We start from the raw sequence: 14,413 nt of genomic DNA, 5'->3' as shown, positions 1-14,413 counted from the left end.
AAAACGAACTCTGAACCAACTATATTAATTTGGGGACAGGTCGAAAAGCATTAAACATTTATGGCAATTTAGCTAGCTAGCTTGCTGTTGCTAGCTAATTTGTCCTGGGATATAAACATTGGGTTGTTATTTTACCTAAAATGCACAAGGTCCTCTGACAATTAATCCACAGATAAAAGGGTAAACCGAGTTTGTTTCTAGTAATCTCTCCTCCGTCAGGCTGCTTCTTCTTCTTTGGTCTTTATATGGCGGTTGGCAACCAACTTTAAGGTGCATTAACACCACCAACTGGACTGGAGTGTGGACCTAATTTAATCATTCAATCACCCACATGGGTATATGCTCCTAAAAACCAATGAGTAGATGGGAGAGTCGGGACTTGCAGCACGTCAAACATCACAAATCGAACCAAGTTCTATTTTAGCGCCTGTATACGCAGATGCTCGTTGGCGTGCGCAATGATTTAAATAACATGTATGTGTACATTTTATTTTTGCAATGCTCTCGTACGTAACGCGAGCGGTGTGGTCAGCATGTAACGCAGAATTCTCTGTTTTTCACCCAGGGGAAAATAATTATAAAACACAAATCTTACTGTATTTTTGTAAACCTTATTGTAATTTCTGCTGTCATCAGACTAATTTTGTGCTTCAGTTGCAAGTCTCCTCTCAGGGTGAGAATTCACACGAACGGGCATTCTATCAGCAGACAGCTCTCTGACTGACGTTTAGCTACTTTTCTCTGGTAAAATGCAAGATTAACATCAAGTAAAACATTTAGGAAATGTAGCTGGCTGCATTCTTTCTATGATAAACATTAGAAATATGATGACCATGCATAGTTTTTTGCAACAAATAAAAACGTGGTATTTCATTGTAAGCTCATTTACTTGTGTGGCTGCCAGCCAAAAGGCATTGCACTTCTGTTGTCATCTGATGAAAATGATGCTATTTTCTGCCGAATGTGTTGCACTAATGTGTTTTTGGTGAAGGAAAACTACAGTTGCACTCCCCGGACAACTTTTATTGAAGCAAAAAAACACTTGACTTTCAATATAAAACGCAGGTGAAATTATTTAAAACAGAATTTTAGAAAATGCTGATTTCTGAACTCTAACGCGACCCCTGTAAAGGATACCTGTTAGCATGTATTGAAGTTAGTAGGCCAAATGCTCTTCATACATCACAAGCTAGGCTGGGATATGTGTGGCACGATGGTACCTTGGCAGGACTGTTCTGGACAAGCAGATAAATAGTAGCTGGTGGAAATGAAGTTAGCAAAACTAATTCCAATTTAGGTGTGCCTCCAAAAGCCGTGGCACAGGAAATTACTCATGCCATTATAATAGCTCTCCAGGTGGCTATAAATTGCTGTACTACCAAAAATATGAAGTTCGCAAAACGGTCTCATTCCAATTTAAGTCAGCAATTTGAACCCAAATGCTGCGGGAAAAACTGCCAGTCAGTAAAAGGGTGTGTTCTTTTCCCATTGTTAATTGAAGTGCTTTGTTGTACCCTGTCGCGCAGGAACCAGTCAAGTCGAGGGCACCACAGTTACATTTGGAGTACCGGTTCTACAAAACATTAGGAAGTACAGGTAAGGTCACGCTCTGGATTATCTTAATTCCTGTTCCCTGGTGGTGTTGTGTTGCTGCATGACAATCACTCAACTGTTTTTGGTTGATTAACAAACAAAAAAGTACTGTACGGTACCCCCTGTATATAACCTCCCTACTGTTATTTTATTTTACTGCTGCTTTTTAATTATTTGCTATTTTTATTTTTTCTTAAACTGCATTGTTGGTTAAGGGCTTGTAAGTAAGCATTTCACTAATGTCTACACCTGTTGTATTCGGCGCATGTTGCAAATACATTTGAAAAGATCTCAAATGACATAGACGTTGATATAAAGGATTATAATCCGTCGTGGTTGGCGTCATCAACCGAGACTACTATGATCATAACGTAGTGGAAAGGTGCACAAGCTGTGGTCACACGCCTGCAATGGGAGTTTGGGCTTGTAGGACACATGAAGCACAACAGACATTATTCACAAGACGGGCACTATACCTCATATGTTGGTTTGGACACTAGAATGTGGGTTTGCCAGGGAGGGAGAATCCAGAACAGGAAGGAAAGGCTATCCCCCTATTTCTCGCCCATACAACTTGAAGCCCCCCACCACCAGGTGCAGCAGAAAGCCACTTCCTTTACCCAATGCTGATAAGACTGGCCTAATGTGCCTGGGAACTGCTGGCCTGATTGTCCGTGTGTCTGTTTTCTGGGGAGGAAGATAAGTGACTGTGGAGAAATGATGCATGGCTACGACAAGCCCTCTCCTTTGTCTCTGTGAGCAGCCGGTGGAGTTTGATCTTGGCGGTTGCATCCCCCCCCCCCCCCCCCCTATTCAGGAAGTGCTGTCATTCGTCACTACCAACACCTAGCAGAGATGTGACCCTTATCTCTACAGGTTATGGGTGTGACATACGCACAGGCTGCACGTTTAAATGCCAACTGTGCTAGCTACGGGTCATTGCTAAGCACTACCTCAACGTTTTAGAGAGAAAGTGTGCGATGCTGAGGACTAAGTTGAGCTCTCAGTTCTGGTTGCTATCATGGAGGCCTTTTCTGTGTGACGCCTTCATATTTTACACCCATTTTAAAAAAGGGGGTCCTGAGACCTGTTAATACAACAAGTGTATGAATTGCCTGTTTTGTCTAAAGGTCTCCAACTAGCAAGTTCTGCATCCAGATAACATGTTTTTAAAAATGCATATGTTTTTAAGCAAATAGGCCTAAACGATTTGGACATCAGCCAAAACAATAATTTCCCCAAAGTCATTGGTGCTTTTCCAGATGTTGATGCCTATATGTTTCACACTGTTTGAATCAGCTTCAGAAGAGGAGGAATTTGAGTTTGTTCAAATCTTGCCTAAATATTCAAAAGATGCTCGCTGCTGTTGCTTTTTGGGGTGGAACAGTTACTAGTTTATGCTGTACAGCCCATGGCAGAAATGTTATCCCCAAAAGTTCATGCAGGTTTCACTTACAGGCTCACAAATCCCCCTAATAACATCCCCACCCAGACATCCAGGAGGTTGAAAAAGTGTCTCCATTTCTCATCAAATAGTATTCATGACACATTTTCAGCCGTCTGTGACTCCATTTTCCTCAACCCCCTCTTACACCAGCCACTGTCAGGAATCTTGTGAAGACGTAATAACCATTATAGAAGGTTGGATTAAGGGAAACACTCATTTTTTCCCCTCCCTGAGTATCTGAGGAAGTGGGTGGAAACCCACACACCGAGACACAATAGAAATGAAGGGATCTTTTAATAGCTGCTCTAAAAATGTCCTATTAAACCATGGTGAAAACAGTGCTTTTTCATTGGGTTTTTATTGTAGGGAAAGCAGTAAAGCTCTACCGAAGGTCATTCTTCCAGAAATGGAGATAGGATATGTCCTTGTCAGACTCACACCAGCCAACTATGGAGCAGACTAGTGCACAAGCCACCAACATCAATTGCCAACGAAGAGTAGGTTGCTCTTTGTGTTTCATTATTAGGTGTTTTAAGATTAGGCTTCAAAGGTCAAGCACGTAATTTTTTTATAATACAGAACCACTTCTTATTGGACTTCCATTGTCCTTCAAGTACAGAACCACTTCCTATTGGACTTCCATTGTCCTTCAAGTACAGAACCACTTCCTATTGGACTGCCATTGTCCTTCAAGAATGGCTGAGCTGTAGATCCAGTTTGTTCTCCAATTCTTCCATCTGGGTTGGAATGTGAAGGAACGTCTGTCTAAGTCTTGTTCTTTTGCACGGGTCACAGCTCTCTGAAGGCGCTGCCTAGTGCCTTTGCCATACAAAGTAGACCGGTTGGTGTGAGTATAGTATAGGCTAGTCCAAGGGTGGGCAATAATTTTGGCACAAGGGCCACATCGGGATTTCCAAATTCAGAGAAGGGCTGCACAGATTTTGTTTGTCAAAAGCAATTTGAAAACGTATAGGTCCATTATAATTTCTACGTACTTTCGATACTAGTTTTAGACGTTCAAGAGTGGCCTGGTGTTTTTTTAAAAAGCCAAAATAATAACTCCCCCCACCCCCCCCAAAAACCCTCCCGCGGGCCAGATTGAATGGGATCTGGCCTGCAAGGCCATGTGTTGCCCACCCCTGGGCTAGTCCGACAAAGAGCATGCAGGGTCTACTGGCAGAGGTAAAGGGTGGAAAAGGCCAACCGTGCGGAAACTCATTAATTATTTAGTGGGACTGCCAGTCTAAGCACTAACTTACCTCATTTTACATTTTAGTCATTTAGCAGATGCTCTTATCCAGAGCGACTTACAATTAGTGCATTCATCCTAAGATCGCTAGGTGAGACAGCATATTGCAATCGTAGTACATTTAACCTCAAAGTATTTATCAGCAAAGTTGGTGCTAGTGGGGAAAAGATAAGTGGCACTTTTTTTTTTTTACCTCCTACCTAGGCTTATTGGTTATGCGAAAATATAAAGTTGTATAGTATGTTAACATTTTGTATGCTTTAAGTGCCATGTCACACTAATTCCGGCTTTTCATCCAGCGAGCCAAATAAAGGCCCTGGCAGGAGCCACGCCCCAGCACTAACACTACACCAGCTCTCTGGTCACCACTACAGCATCTGATTGGCTGTCAGGTCACCACTACAGCCTCTGATTGGATCAGGCCAGGGGACATCTAGCCCATAAACCAACCGGCCTATCATCTGATGAAATTAAACAGCGCTGAATTTGTTCAATAAAAGTTATCCCCGTTTGTTCCTACGGACTTGAATAAGTCTAGGGATTTATGGGAAAGCGAGCTTGTGTAGCTCTGCATAAGTCTCAACATGCATGCACTTGCACATTTAATTCACGACTCCCCTCAGGATCATTATTTTGCTCCCAATAAGGGCAGATGTTGGCTCTAGATGTGAGGGATAACCAGATGGATTAATGATGCAACAACATCTAATTGAGATTAATGGAAGCATCCTGTTTGGTGGAAGGCTGCTGTTCTTCTTAAAGAAAGAGAGCAGCTTAATCTCTGCCGTTTCAGATTGGGGCTGTGTGCGGTCATGTTTGTATTGTATACTAAATCCCCTTCCCATATCATCTTGCTGTGAGGTCCTTCACCGTCAGAAGGTACAACCTAACGTTTCTGGGTGGATGGTTCCAAAGTTCTAAAGGTTGTAAGAAGAGGACCAAGACTTGCCAATGAGATGTACAGCAAAACCCACTGTATACCCACCCAGTCCATGTCACTTGGTGCTGAGCAAGGAGAAATTGCAGACGAAAAGCACCCCGATTCAACTCATCCAAACAAACTCAAACACGACAATTTTATCCAAAGTGTTGTCAAGTAAATGTTTGCTTGGGAGCATTTGTAGCGTGGGAGGGTTAGGCTACTCATTTTCATTTACAGAAATAGCCATGACGTGTTCCTCCTATAATCTCTTTCAGCATGACTGCCTCTTAGCTGCAGCCTCCCCCCGTCCTAGTCTTACAAGCACCGCTGCAGCCTCCGCCCGTCCTAGTCTTACAAGCACCACTGCTCCCAGAGAAGAGATGAAAGATGAGAGGGGAGACCTCCCCCGTCCCCTGTTGTGGTTATTGAAAGAACTTTGTTCCAGAGCAACATTATCTGCAGCCCTTTTCCCATACACCGGCATAGATGGATCAGTCATATGACGGCTGTGTAGGCGTGTCATACACCGGCATAGATGGATCAGTCATATGACGGCTGTGTAGGCGTGTCATACACCGCCATGGATGGATCAGCCATATGTCTGCTCTGTAGGCGTGTCATACACCGCCATGGATGGATCAGCCATATGTCTGCTCTGTAGACGTGTCATACACCGCCATGGATGGATCAGCCATATGTCTGCTCTGTAGGCGTGTCATACACCGCCATGGATGGATCAGCCATATGTCTGCTCTGTAGGCGTGTCATACACCGCCATGGATGGATCAGCCATATGTCTGCTCTGTAGACGTGTCATACACCGCCATGGATGGATCAGCCATATGTCTGCTCTGTAGGCGTGTCATACACCGCCATGGATGGATCAGCCATATGTCTGCTCTGTAGGCGTGTCATACACCGCCATGGATGGATCAGCCATATGTCTGCTCTGTAGGCGTGTCATACACCAGTATAGCTGGATCAGCCATATGACGGCTCTGTAGACGTGTCTGCAGGCAGTCAATGGAGCTGGCTGGCTGGCTGACTGATTTACACACAGGGACAGGATGCTGTTAAGTCTCTCGCTCATTCACCACAGGACCTAAACACGGGACAGTTTCTACCGTGATTCTCAAAATGTTTTCGTTATACTTAATATGTGCCCTTAATATAAGATCTTCCTTTGTCACCAAAAAAGAACCTGCTTCAACTTAATGTTTGATTGTGAGGGTTAGGGTTGCAATGACGCTCTCCCCCCAGCCCCGGGTAAAAAAAAAAAACGATACAATCGTATATCAACGATGGGTGGATGTGTCCAGACATCGCCCAACCCTAGTGAGGGTTGCTCAAATGGTTCTCTTACATTGACTTAATAAATATTGACTGTAGTAAAACACAATAGACCTACTACATCTTCACAGTATGAAGTTATTTTCTCTCTGGGAGTTCAGCAAATTTGCCAATTCCCCTGCATATAAGAAAGTCCCTGTGGGCATGTCTGGACTTGTTTCTGAGAGAAGAAGAGATTCCTTGTATTGTCAGCTATTGGTGGTTGGCATTTGCCTGGCTACCCAAACTCCTTTCTCCGGCCAAACGCTACGGATGTTAGTTGCTTCTCCGCAATGAGTCTGGATCTAAGCACCTCCCCAATGATTTATAGAACGCAAACACATTCTAACAATTCGGATTGGTCCCAGAAACAGATGGGTTGGGCCAGAACACACGTGGGGAAGGCAGCTTTTGAAAATGTCACTGGCTTTGATACTCTTGATTGGTTAGAAATGATCTAATCGCTGATTACTTTGTCTTGTACAACACCCCTCATTTTGACAACATCACAAACTACTTGAATTACATTTTACATTTTACATTTTAGTCATTTAGCAGACGCTCTTATCCAGAGCGACTTACAGGAGCAATTAGGGTTAAGTGCCTTGCTTAAGGGCACATCGACAGATTTTTCACCTAGTCGGCTCGGGGATTAGAACCAGCGACCTTTCGGTTACTGGCACAACGCTCTTACCCACTAAGCTACCTGCCGCCCCATGCAATGATGGCAATCTCAGGCTGAAGTATGTAGCGAACATTGAGCAGCAGAATAATTCTGTTTGAGTCATCAGGCAAAGTTGGCATATGGTAGTAGATGTTTGTTTTTTTCTCCAATGGTGCCACAATTGATAGAAATGTTTATTTTGTTCGTAAAACATCTCAATACCATGAGTAGAGTACGGGAGCACCTTGTTCAGAATTATAAGCGTTGCAGTGTTATGAGATGATGAGAATATCTGATGTGCACAATGGCTTGAAAGTGCATACTAAGGGTTCATCAAAGCGTTCTCCCGCCATCCAATCCTCCCCATAAATTAATGTTTTATTACCGAAAGGCCCAGGCTGCTCAGTCGTCTGTCCAGCATGGATGAAGTCTGCTTCCGCCACACTAATGGCTTGTTTGGCCACCTGTGTTGCTCATATTTTAGGCCTGACAAACTAGATTTGGTGAGGTAAACCTGTCCTTTTGTCTCCCTGATTATGACATGGCATTGACAGAACTGAACATCAGTCTGCAGCAGGATCAAAAGGTCCCAGTTAGCTAAATCCATTCCACCCTGCGTCTTCTTCCCCTTGGCAGTAAAATGGGAGGTCCTGTTTGAAGCCACTTATTAGCCCTTGTTCACAGCTCATCCCCATGGTGCCACTTGGTTTTTTTCCACTCCTGCCATGGCTCCCCGCGAGCATCCGAGATGTCAATGCCTGCTCCTGTTTCACGATTGGTAACCTACAAAACGGGCTAATTGGCCCCTCACACAGCACAAAATGGAACCTGTTCTAGCTGTTTATTGCCCACTGGTGTAAAGTGCCTTCAGAAAGTATTCACACCCCTTGACTTTTTCCACATTTTGTTCTGTTACAAAGTGGAATTTAATTGACCTTTTTTTCCCCAACGATCTACAAAAAATAGTCTTAACATTAGTAATTAATTAATTAAAAATAGAACACTATCTTAATTAGATAAGTATTCAACTTTTTAACTTTATTTAACCAGGTAAGCCAGTTGAGAACAAGTTCTCATTTACAACTGCGACCTGGCCAAGATAAAGCAAAGCAGTGTTATTTAAAAACAACACAGAGTTACATATGGGGTAAACAAAACAAAGTCAAAAATACAACAGAAAATATATATACAGTGTGTGCGAATGTAGTAAGTTATAGAGGTAAGGCAATAAATAGGCCATAGTGCAAAATAATTACAATTAGTATTAACACTGGAATGATAGATGTGCAAGAGATGATGTGCAAATAGAGATACTGGGGTGCAAATGAGCAAAATAAAGAACAATATAGGGATGAGGTAGTTGGGTGGGCTAATTTCAGATGGGCTGTGTACAGGTGCAGTGATCGGTAAGGTGCTCTGACAACTGATGCTTAAAGATAGTGAGGGATATAAGTGTCTCCAGCTTCAGAGATTTTTGCAGTTTGTTCCAGTCATTGGCAGCAGAGAACTGGAAGGAATGGCGGCCAAAGGAGGTGTTGGCTTTGGGGATGACCAGTGAGATATACTTGCTGGAGCGCATACTACGGGTGGGTGTTGCTATGGTGACCAATGAGCTAAGATAAGGGGGGGATTTGCCTAGCAGTGATTTTTAGATGACCTGGAGCCAGTGGGTTTGGCGACGAATATGTAGTGAGGACCAGCCAACAAGAGCATACAGGACACAGTGGTGGGTAGTATATGGGGCTTTGGTGACAAAATGGATGGCACTGTGATTGACTACATCCAATTTGCTGAGTAGAGTGTTGGAGGCTATTTTGTAAATGACATCGCCAAAGTCAAGGATCGGTAGGATAGTCAGTTTTACGAGGGCATGTTTGGCAGCATGAGTGAAGGAGGCTTTGTTGCGAAATAGGAAGCCGATTCTAGATTTAACTTTGGATTGGAGATGCTTAATGAGAGTCTGGAAGGAGAGTTTACAGTCTAACCAAACACCTAGGTATTTGTAGTTGTCCACATACTCTAGGTCAGACCCGTCGAGAGTAGTGATTCTAGTTGGGTGTGCGGGTGCCAGCAGCGTTCGATTGAAGAGCATGCATTTCGTTTTACTAGTGTTTAACAGTTGGAGGCTACGGAAGGAGTGTTGTATGGCATTGAAGCTCGTTTGGAGGTTTGTTAACACAGTGTCCAATGAAGGGCCAGATGTATACAAAATGGTGTCGTCTGCGTAGAGGTGGATCTGAGTCACCAGCAGCAAGAGCGACGTCATTGATATACACAGAGAAAAGAGTCTGCCCTAGAATTGAACCCTGTGGCACCCCCATAGAGACTGCCATAGGTCCAGACAACAGGCCCTCTGATTTGACACATTGAACTCTATCTGAGAAGTAGTTGGTGAACCAGGCGAGGCAGTCATTTGAGAAACCAAGGCTATTTAGTCTGCCAATAAGAATGCGGTGGTTGACAGAGTCGAAAGCCTTGGCCAGGTCGATAAAGACTGCTGCACAGTACTGTCTATTATCGATCGCGGTTATAATATCGCTTAGGACCTTGAGCGTGGCTGAGGTGCACCCATGACCAGCTCGGAAACCGGATTGCATAGCAGAGAAGGTACAGTGGGATTCGAAATGGTCGGTGAACTGTTTGTTAACTTGGCTTTCAAAAACTTTAGAAAGGCAAGGCAGGATGGATATAGGTCTGTAACAGTTTGGATCAAGAGGGTCACCCCCTTTGAAGAGGGGGATGACCGCGGCAGCTTTCCAATCTCTGGGGATCTCAGACGATACGAACGAGAGGTTGAACAGGCTAGTAACAGGGGTTGCGACAATTTCGGCGGCTAATTTTAGAAAGGGTCCAGATTGTCTAGCCCAGATCATTTGTAGGGGTCCAGATTTTGCAGCTCTTTCAGAACATCAGCTGTCTGAATTTGTGTGAAGGAGAAGCGGGGGGAGACTTTACAGTGTCCCAAAACCTTTTGGCGTTTGTGCCACAGGATGCTAATTTCTTTTTGAAAAAGCTAGCCTTTGCTTTCCTAACTGCTTGTGTATATTGATTCCTAACTTCCCTGAAAAGTTGTATATCGCGGGGGCTATTCGATGCTAATGCAGTACGCCACAGGATGTGCTGGTCAAGGGCAGTCAAGTCTGAGGAGAACCAGGGGCTATATCTGTTCTTAGTTCTGAATTTTTTGAATGGGGCATGCTTATTTTAAGATTGAGAGGAAAGCACTTTTAAAGAACAACCAGGAATCCTCTACTGATGGAATGAGATCGATATCCATCCAGGATACCTGGGCCAGGTCAATTAGGAAGGCCTGCTCGCTAAAGTGTTTTAGGGAGCGTTTGACAGTGACGAGGGGTGGTCGTTTGACCGCGGACCCGTTACGGACGCAGGCAAGAAGGCAGTGATCGCAGAGATCCTGGTTGAAGACAGCGGAGGTGTATTTAGAGGGTAAGTTAGTCAGGATGATATCTATGAGGGTGCCCATGTTTACAGATTTAGGGTTGTACCTGGTAGGTTCCTTGATAATTTGTGTGAGATTGAGGGCATCTAGTTTGGATTGTAGGATGGCCGGGGTGTTAAGCATATCCCAGTTTAGGTCACCAAGCAGTACAAACTCAGAGGATAAATGGGGGGCAATCAATTCACATATGGTGTCCAGGGCACAGCTGGGGGCTGAGGGGGGGCTGTAGCAAGCGGCAACAGTGAAATACTTATTTCTGGAAAGGTGGATTTTTAGAAGTAGGAGCTCAAACTGTTTGGGCTCAGACCTGGATAGTATGATAGAGCTCTGCAGGCTATCTCTACAGTAGATTGCAACTCCACCCCCTTTGGCAGTTCTATCTAGACGGAAGATGTTGTAGTTGGGGATGAACATTTCAGAATTTTTGGTGGCCTTCCTAAGCCAGGATTCAGAGACTGCTAGAACATCAGGGTTTGCGGAGTGTGCTAACGCAGTGAATAACTCAAACTTAGGGAGGAGGCTTCTGATGTTAAAATGCAAAAAAACTATACTTTTACAGTTACAGAAGTCAACAAATGATAGCGCCTGGGGAGTAGGAGTGATACTGGGGGCTGCAGGGCCTGGGTTAACCTCTACATCACCAGAGGAACAGAGGAGGACTAGAATAAGGATGTGGCTAAAGACTTTAAGAACTGGTCTTCTAGTGCGTTGGGTACAGAGAATAAAAGGGGCAGATTTCTGGGTGTTGTAGAATAGATTCAGGGCATTATGTACAGACAAGGATATGGAAGGATATGAGTACAGTGGAGGTAAACCTAAGCGTTAGGTAACAATGAGAGAGCATCAATGGAGGCATCGATTGAGCCGGTCTCCGCGTGTATGGGGGGGGTGGAACAAAGGAGCTATTTACGGCAGTTTGAGAGGGACTTGGGGCTCTACAGTGAAATTGTATAATAAGAACTAACTGGAACAGCAATAGGCAAGGCATATTGACATGGGAGAGAGGCATAAAGCAATCACAGGTGTTATTCGAGAGAGCTAAGACAACAACTGGTAATGGCGATGAAAGTTTGGGCTGAGGCTAAACAGATAAACAGGACAGGGTACCATGTAAAGGAACAGTCCAGCAGGCATCAGCTGTGCAGCTGAGTGATCATAAGGTCCAGTGAACAGCAATATGTGAGTCCGAGAGCAGTTCGAATTGGTGCTACAGCACAGGCGAGCAGGAAGCACGGCTGTTGAATTGTGTGTGCTAGGGGCCGGGGCTAGCAGATGGATCTTCGTGGTCGTCGCAACGGGAAGCCGGTTGAAACCACAGACAACTACGTCGGCAGACCAGTCGTGATGGATCGGCGGGGCTCTGTGTCGACACTAGGAGGTCCCGTCCGGTTTACAGAGAGGTAGATAGCCGGGAGATGGGCCTGACTCGAGGCTAGCTCAAGGCTGATTAGCCAGCAACAACATCCATTCGGTTGCAGCTAGCTAGTTGCGATGATCCGGTGTTAAAGGTCCAGTGTTTCAGTGATTCCGGCAGAAAATCCGATATGTTCTGGGTCGATAACGCGCTGTGCAGACAGTGCAGACTGGCCGATAATAGTCCAGGCTAGAGCTGGCTGGTAGATAGTGCAGGCTACGGACAATGGTGAAAAAACTCTAACGGTGGCTAATAGCAAGTAGCTAGTTAGCTGGGTACTCTCGTCCGGTAGACAGAGAGGTAGATAGCCGAGATATGGGCCTGGCTCGAGGCTCTTGCTTCGGGGGCAGTGGTGATTAGCCAACAGCAACATCCATTCTGTTGCGGCTAGTTAGTTGCGATCCAGTGTTAAGGTCCAGTGATTCAGTTATTCCGGCAGAAAATGCGATGTTCTGGGTGAAAAACCGCTAACGGTGGCTAATCGCAAGTAGCTAGTTAGCTGGCTAACTAGTTTCAACTGGATATTCTAGATAAAAGGTTAGTAAATAATAGTATCCGTTCCACATTGAGTGAAGCGGGTTGCAGGAAAGTATATTTAGTAGAACGATTAAAAGTGTGATAGGTACCCCCCTGTATATATAGCCTCCCTACTGTCACTTTATTTTACTTCTGCTCTTTTTTTCTCAACACCTTTTTTCTTGTTGTTTTATTCTTACTTTTTTGTTTAAAATAAATGCACTGTTGGTTAAGGGCTGTAAGTAAGCATTTCACTGTAATGTCTGCACCTGTTGTATTCGGCGCATGTGACCAATACAATTTGATTTGATTTGATTTAGGGAAATGTATACGAAAAAAAAAAGAAAAAAAAAAGGCTATTTACACGGACACACTACAGTCCACTCCCTGAGTCAATACATGTTAGTCACCTTTGGCAGCGATTATAGCTGTGAGTCTTTCTGGGTAAGTCTCCAAGAGCTTTCCACACCTGGATTGTGCAATATTTGCTCATTGTATTCTTTTGAAAACGTTTCAAGCTCTGTCAAGTTGGTTGTCAGGGCATAACATTTTCTTTTTGGTCCACCAGCCACTGTTGCAAGTTGATTTAAAAATCTACCAGCCACTCATATTATTTATGCCTGCTAAAATTACACCAAGAAACGCAAAAAAAACGGATGAGTTGCTTTGTAATGTTTCTAAAACAAATGTATTAGTAGTAAGAAGGAATGTGGTATGTTGTTTAATACATTTAACTAAGTCTTTTAACCAAAATATCACAGATGAGACAAATGTTCACCTGCCCCTTTAAGGGTGGGAGGTTACCGTGGTAGCGCGACTCCAGTCATGTTTGTGCCTGTGAGATTTAGTCTTAGTAGAAGCGTTCTCTTCTCTTCCGTAGCAGTAAAACAACCTAGCTTATGAACAAAACAATGTAAATAGGCAAGAAACACAAGGAAAAAGTTTCACTTCAGCAGACTTTCGTTTCAAGTAAATTAGAACAACTTCTATGCCTGTGCGCAGCGCTTCAAAAAAAATAAAAATAATAATTAACTCAGCTCTTCACGTGCGCACAGCCCCCTGCCAGAAAGTGTTGCTGCGCGAGTTGGAAAAGGCTATACAGTGAGGGAAAAAGTATTTGATCCCCTGCTAATTTTGTACGTTTGCCCACTGACAAAGAAATGATCAGTCTATCTTTTTAATGGTAGGTTTATTTGAACAGTGAGAGACAGAATAACAACAACAAAAATCCAGAAAAATGCATGTAAAAAATGTTATAAATTGATTTGCATTTTAATGAGGGAAATAAGTATTTGACCCCCTCTCAATCAGAAAGAATTCTGGCTCCCAGGTATCTTTTATACAGGTAACGAGCTGAGATTAGGAGCACTCTCTTAAAGGGAGTGCTCCTAATCTCAGCTTGTTACCTGTATAAAAGACACCTGTCCACAGAAGCAATCAATCAATCAGATTCCAAACTATCCACCATGGCCAAGACCAAATAGCTCTCCAAGGATGTCAGGGACAAGATTGTAGACCTACACAAGGCTGGAATGGGATACAAGACCATCGCCAAGCAGCTTGGTGAGAAGGTGACAACAGTTGGTCCAATTATTCGCAAATGGAAGAAACACAAAAGTACTGTCAATCTCCCTCCACCTGGGGCTCCATGCAAGATCTCACCTCGTGGAGTTGCAATGATCATGAGAACAGTGAGGAATCAGCCCAGAACTACACGGGAGGATCTTGTCAATGATCTCAAGGCAGCTGGGACCATAGTCACCAAGAAAACAATTGGTAACACACTACGCCGTGAAGGACTGAAATCCTTCAGCGCCCG

General features: G+C 44.0%; 1 protein-coding gene across 1 annotated transcript in view; it reads left to right on the top strand.

The window, feature by feature from the left end:
• LOC311111863 (casein kinase I-like) overlaps positions 1 to 14,413 on the top strand; it is a 49,420-nt gene that overhangs the window by 10,246 nt on the left and 24,761 nt on the right. Inside the window, exon 4 of the mRNA XM_084154770.1 lies at positions 1,527 to 1,596. Within this exon, the coding sequence (XP_084010896.1) occupies positions 1,527 to 1,596 (70 nt within the window). The remainder of the gene's footprint in view (positions 1 to 1,526; positions 1,597 to 14,413) is intronic.

The sequence above is a fragment of the Coregonus lavaretus genome, assembly GCF_964263955.1.
Source record: "Coregonus lavaretus genome assembly, chromosome: 37".
Taxonomy (NCBI): domain Eukaryota; kingdom Metazoa; phylum Chordata; class Actinopteri; order Salmoniformes; family Salmonidae; genus Coregonus; species Coregonus lavaretus.
This window is presented reverse-complemented; position numbering and strand designations above follow the sequence as displayed.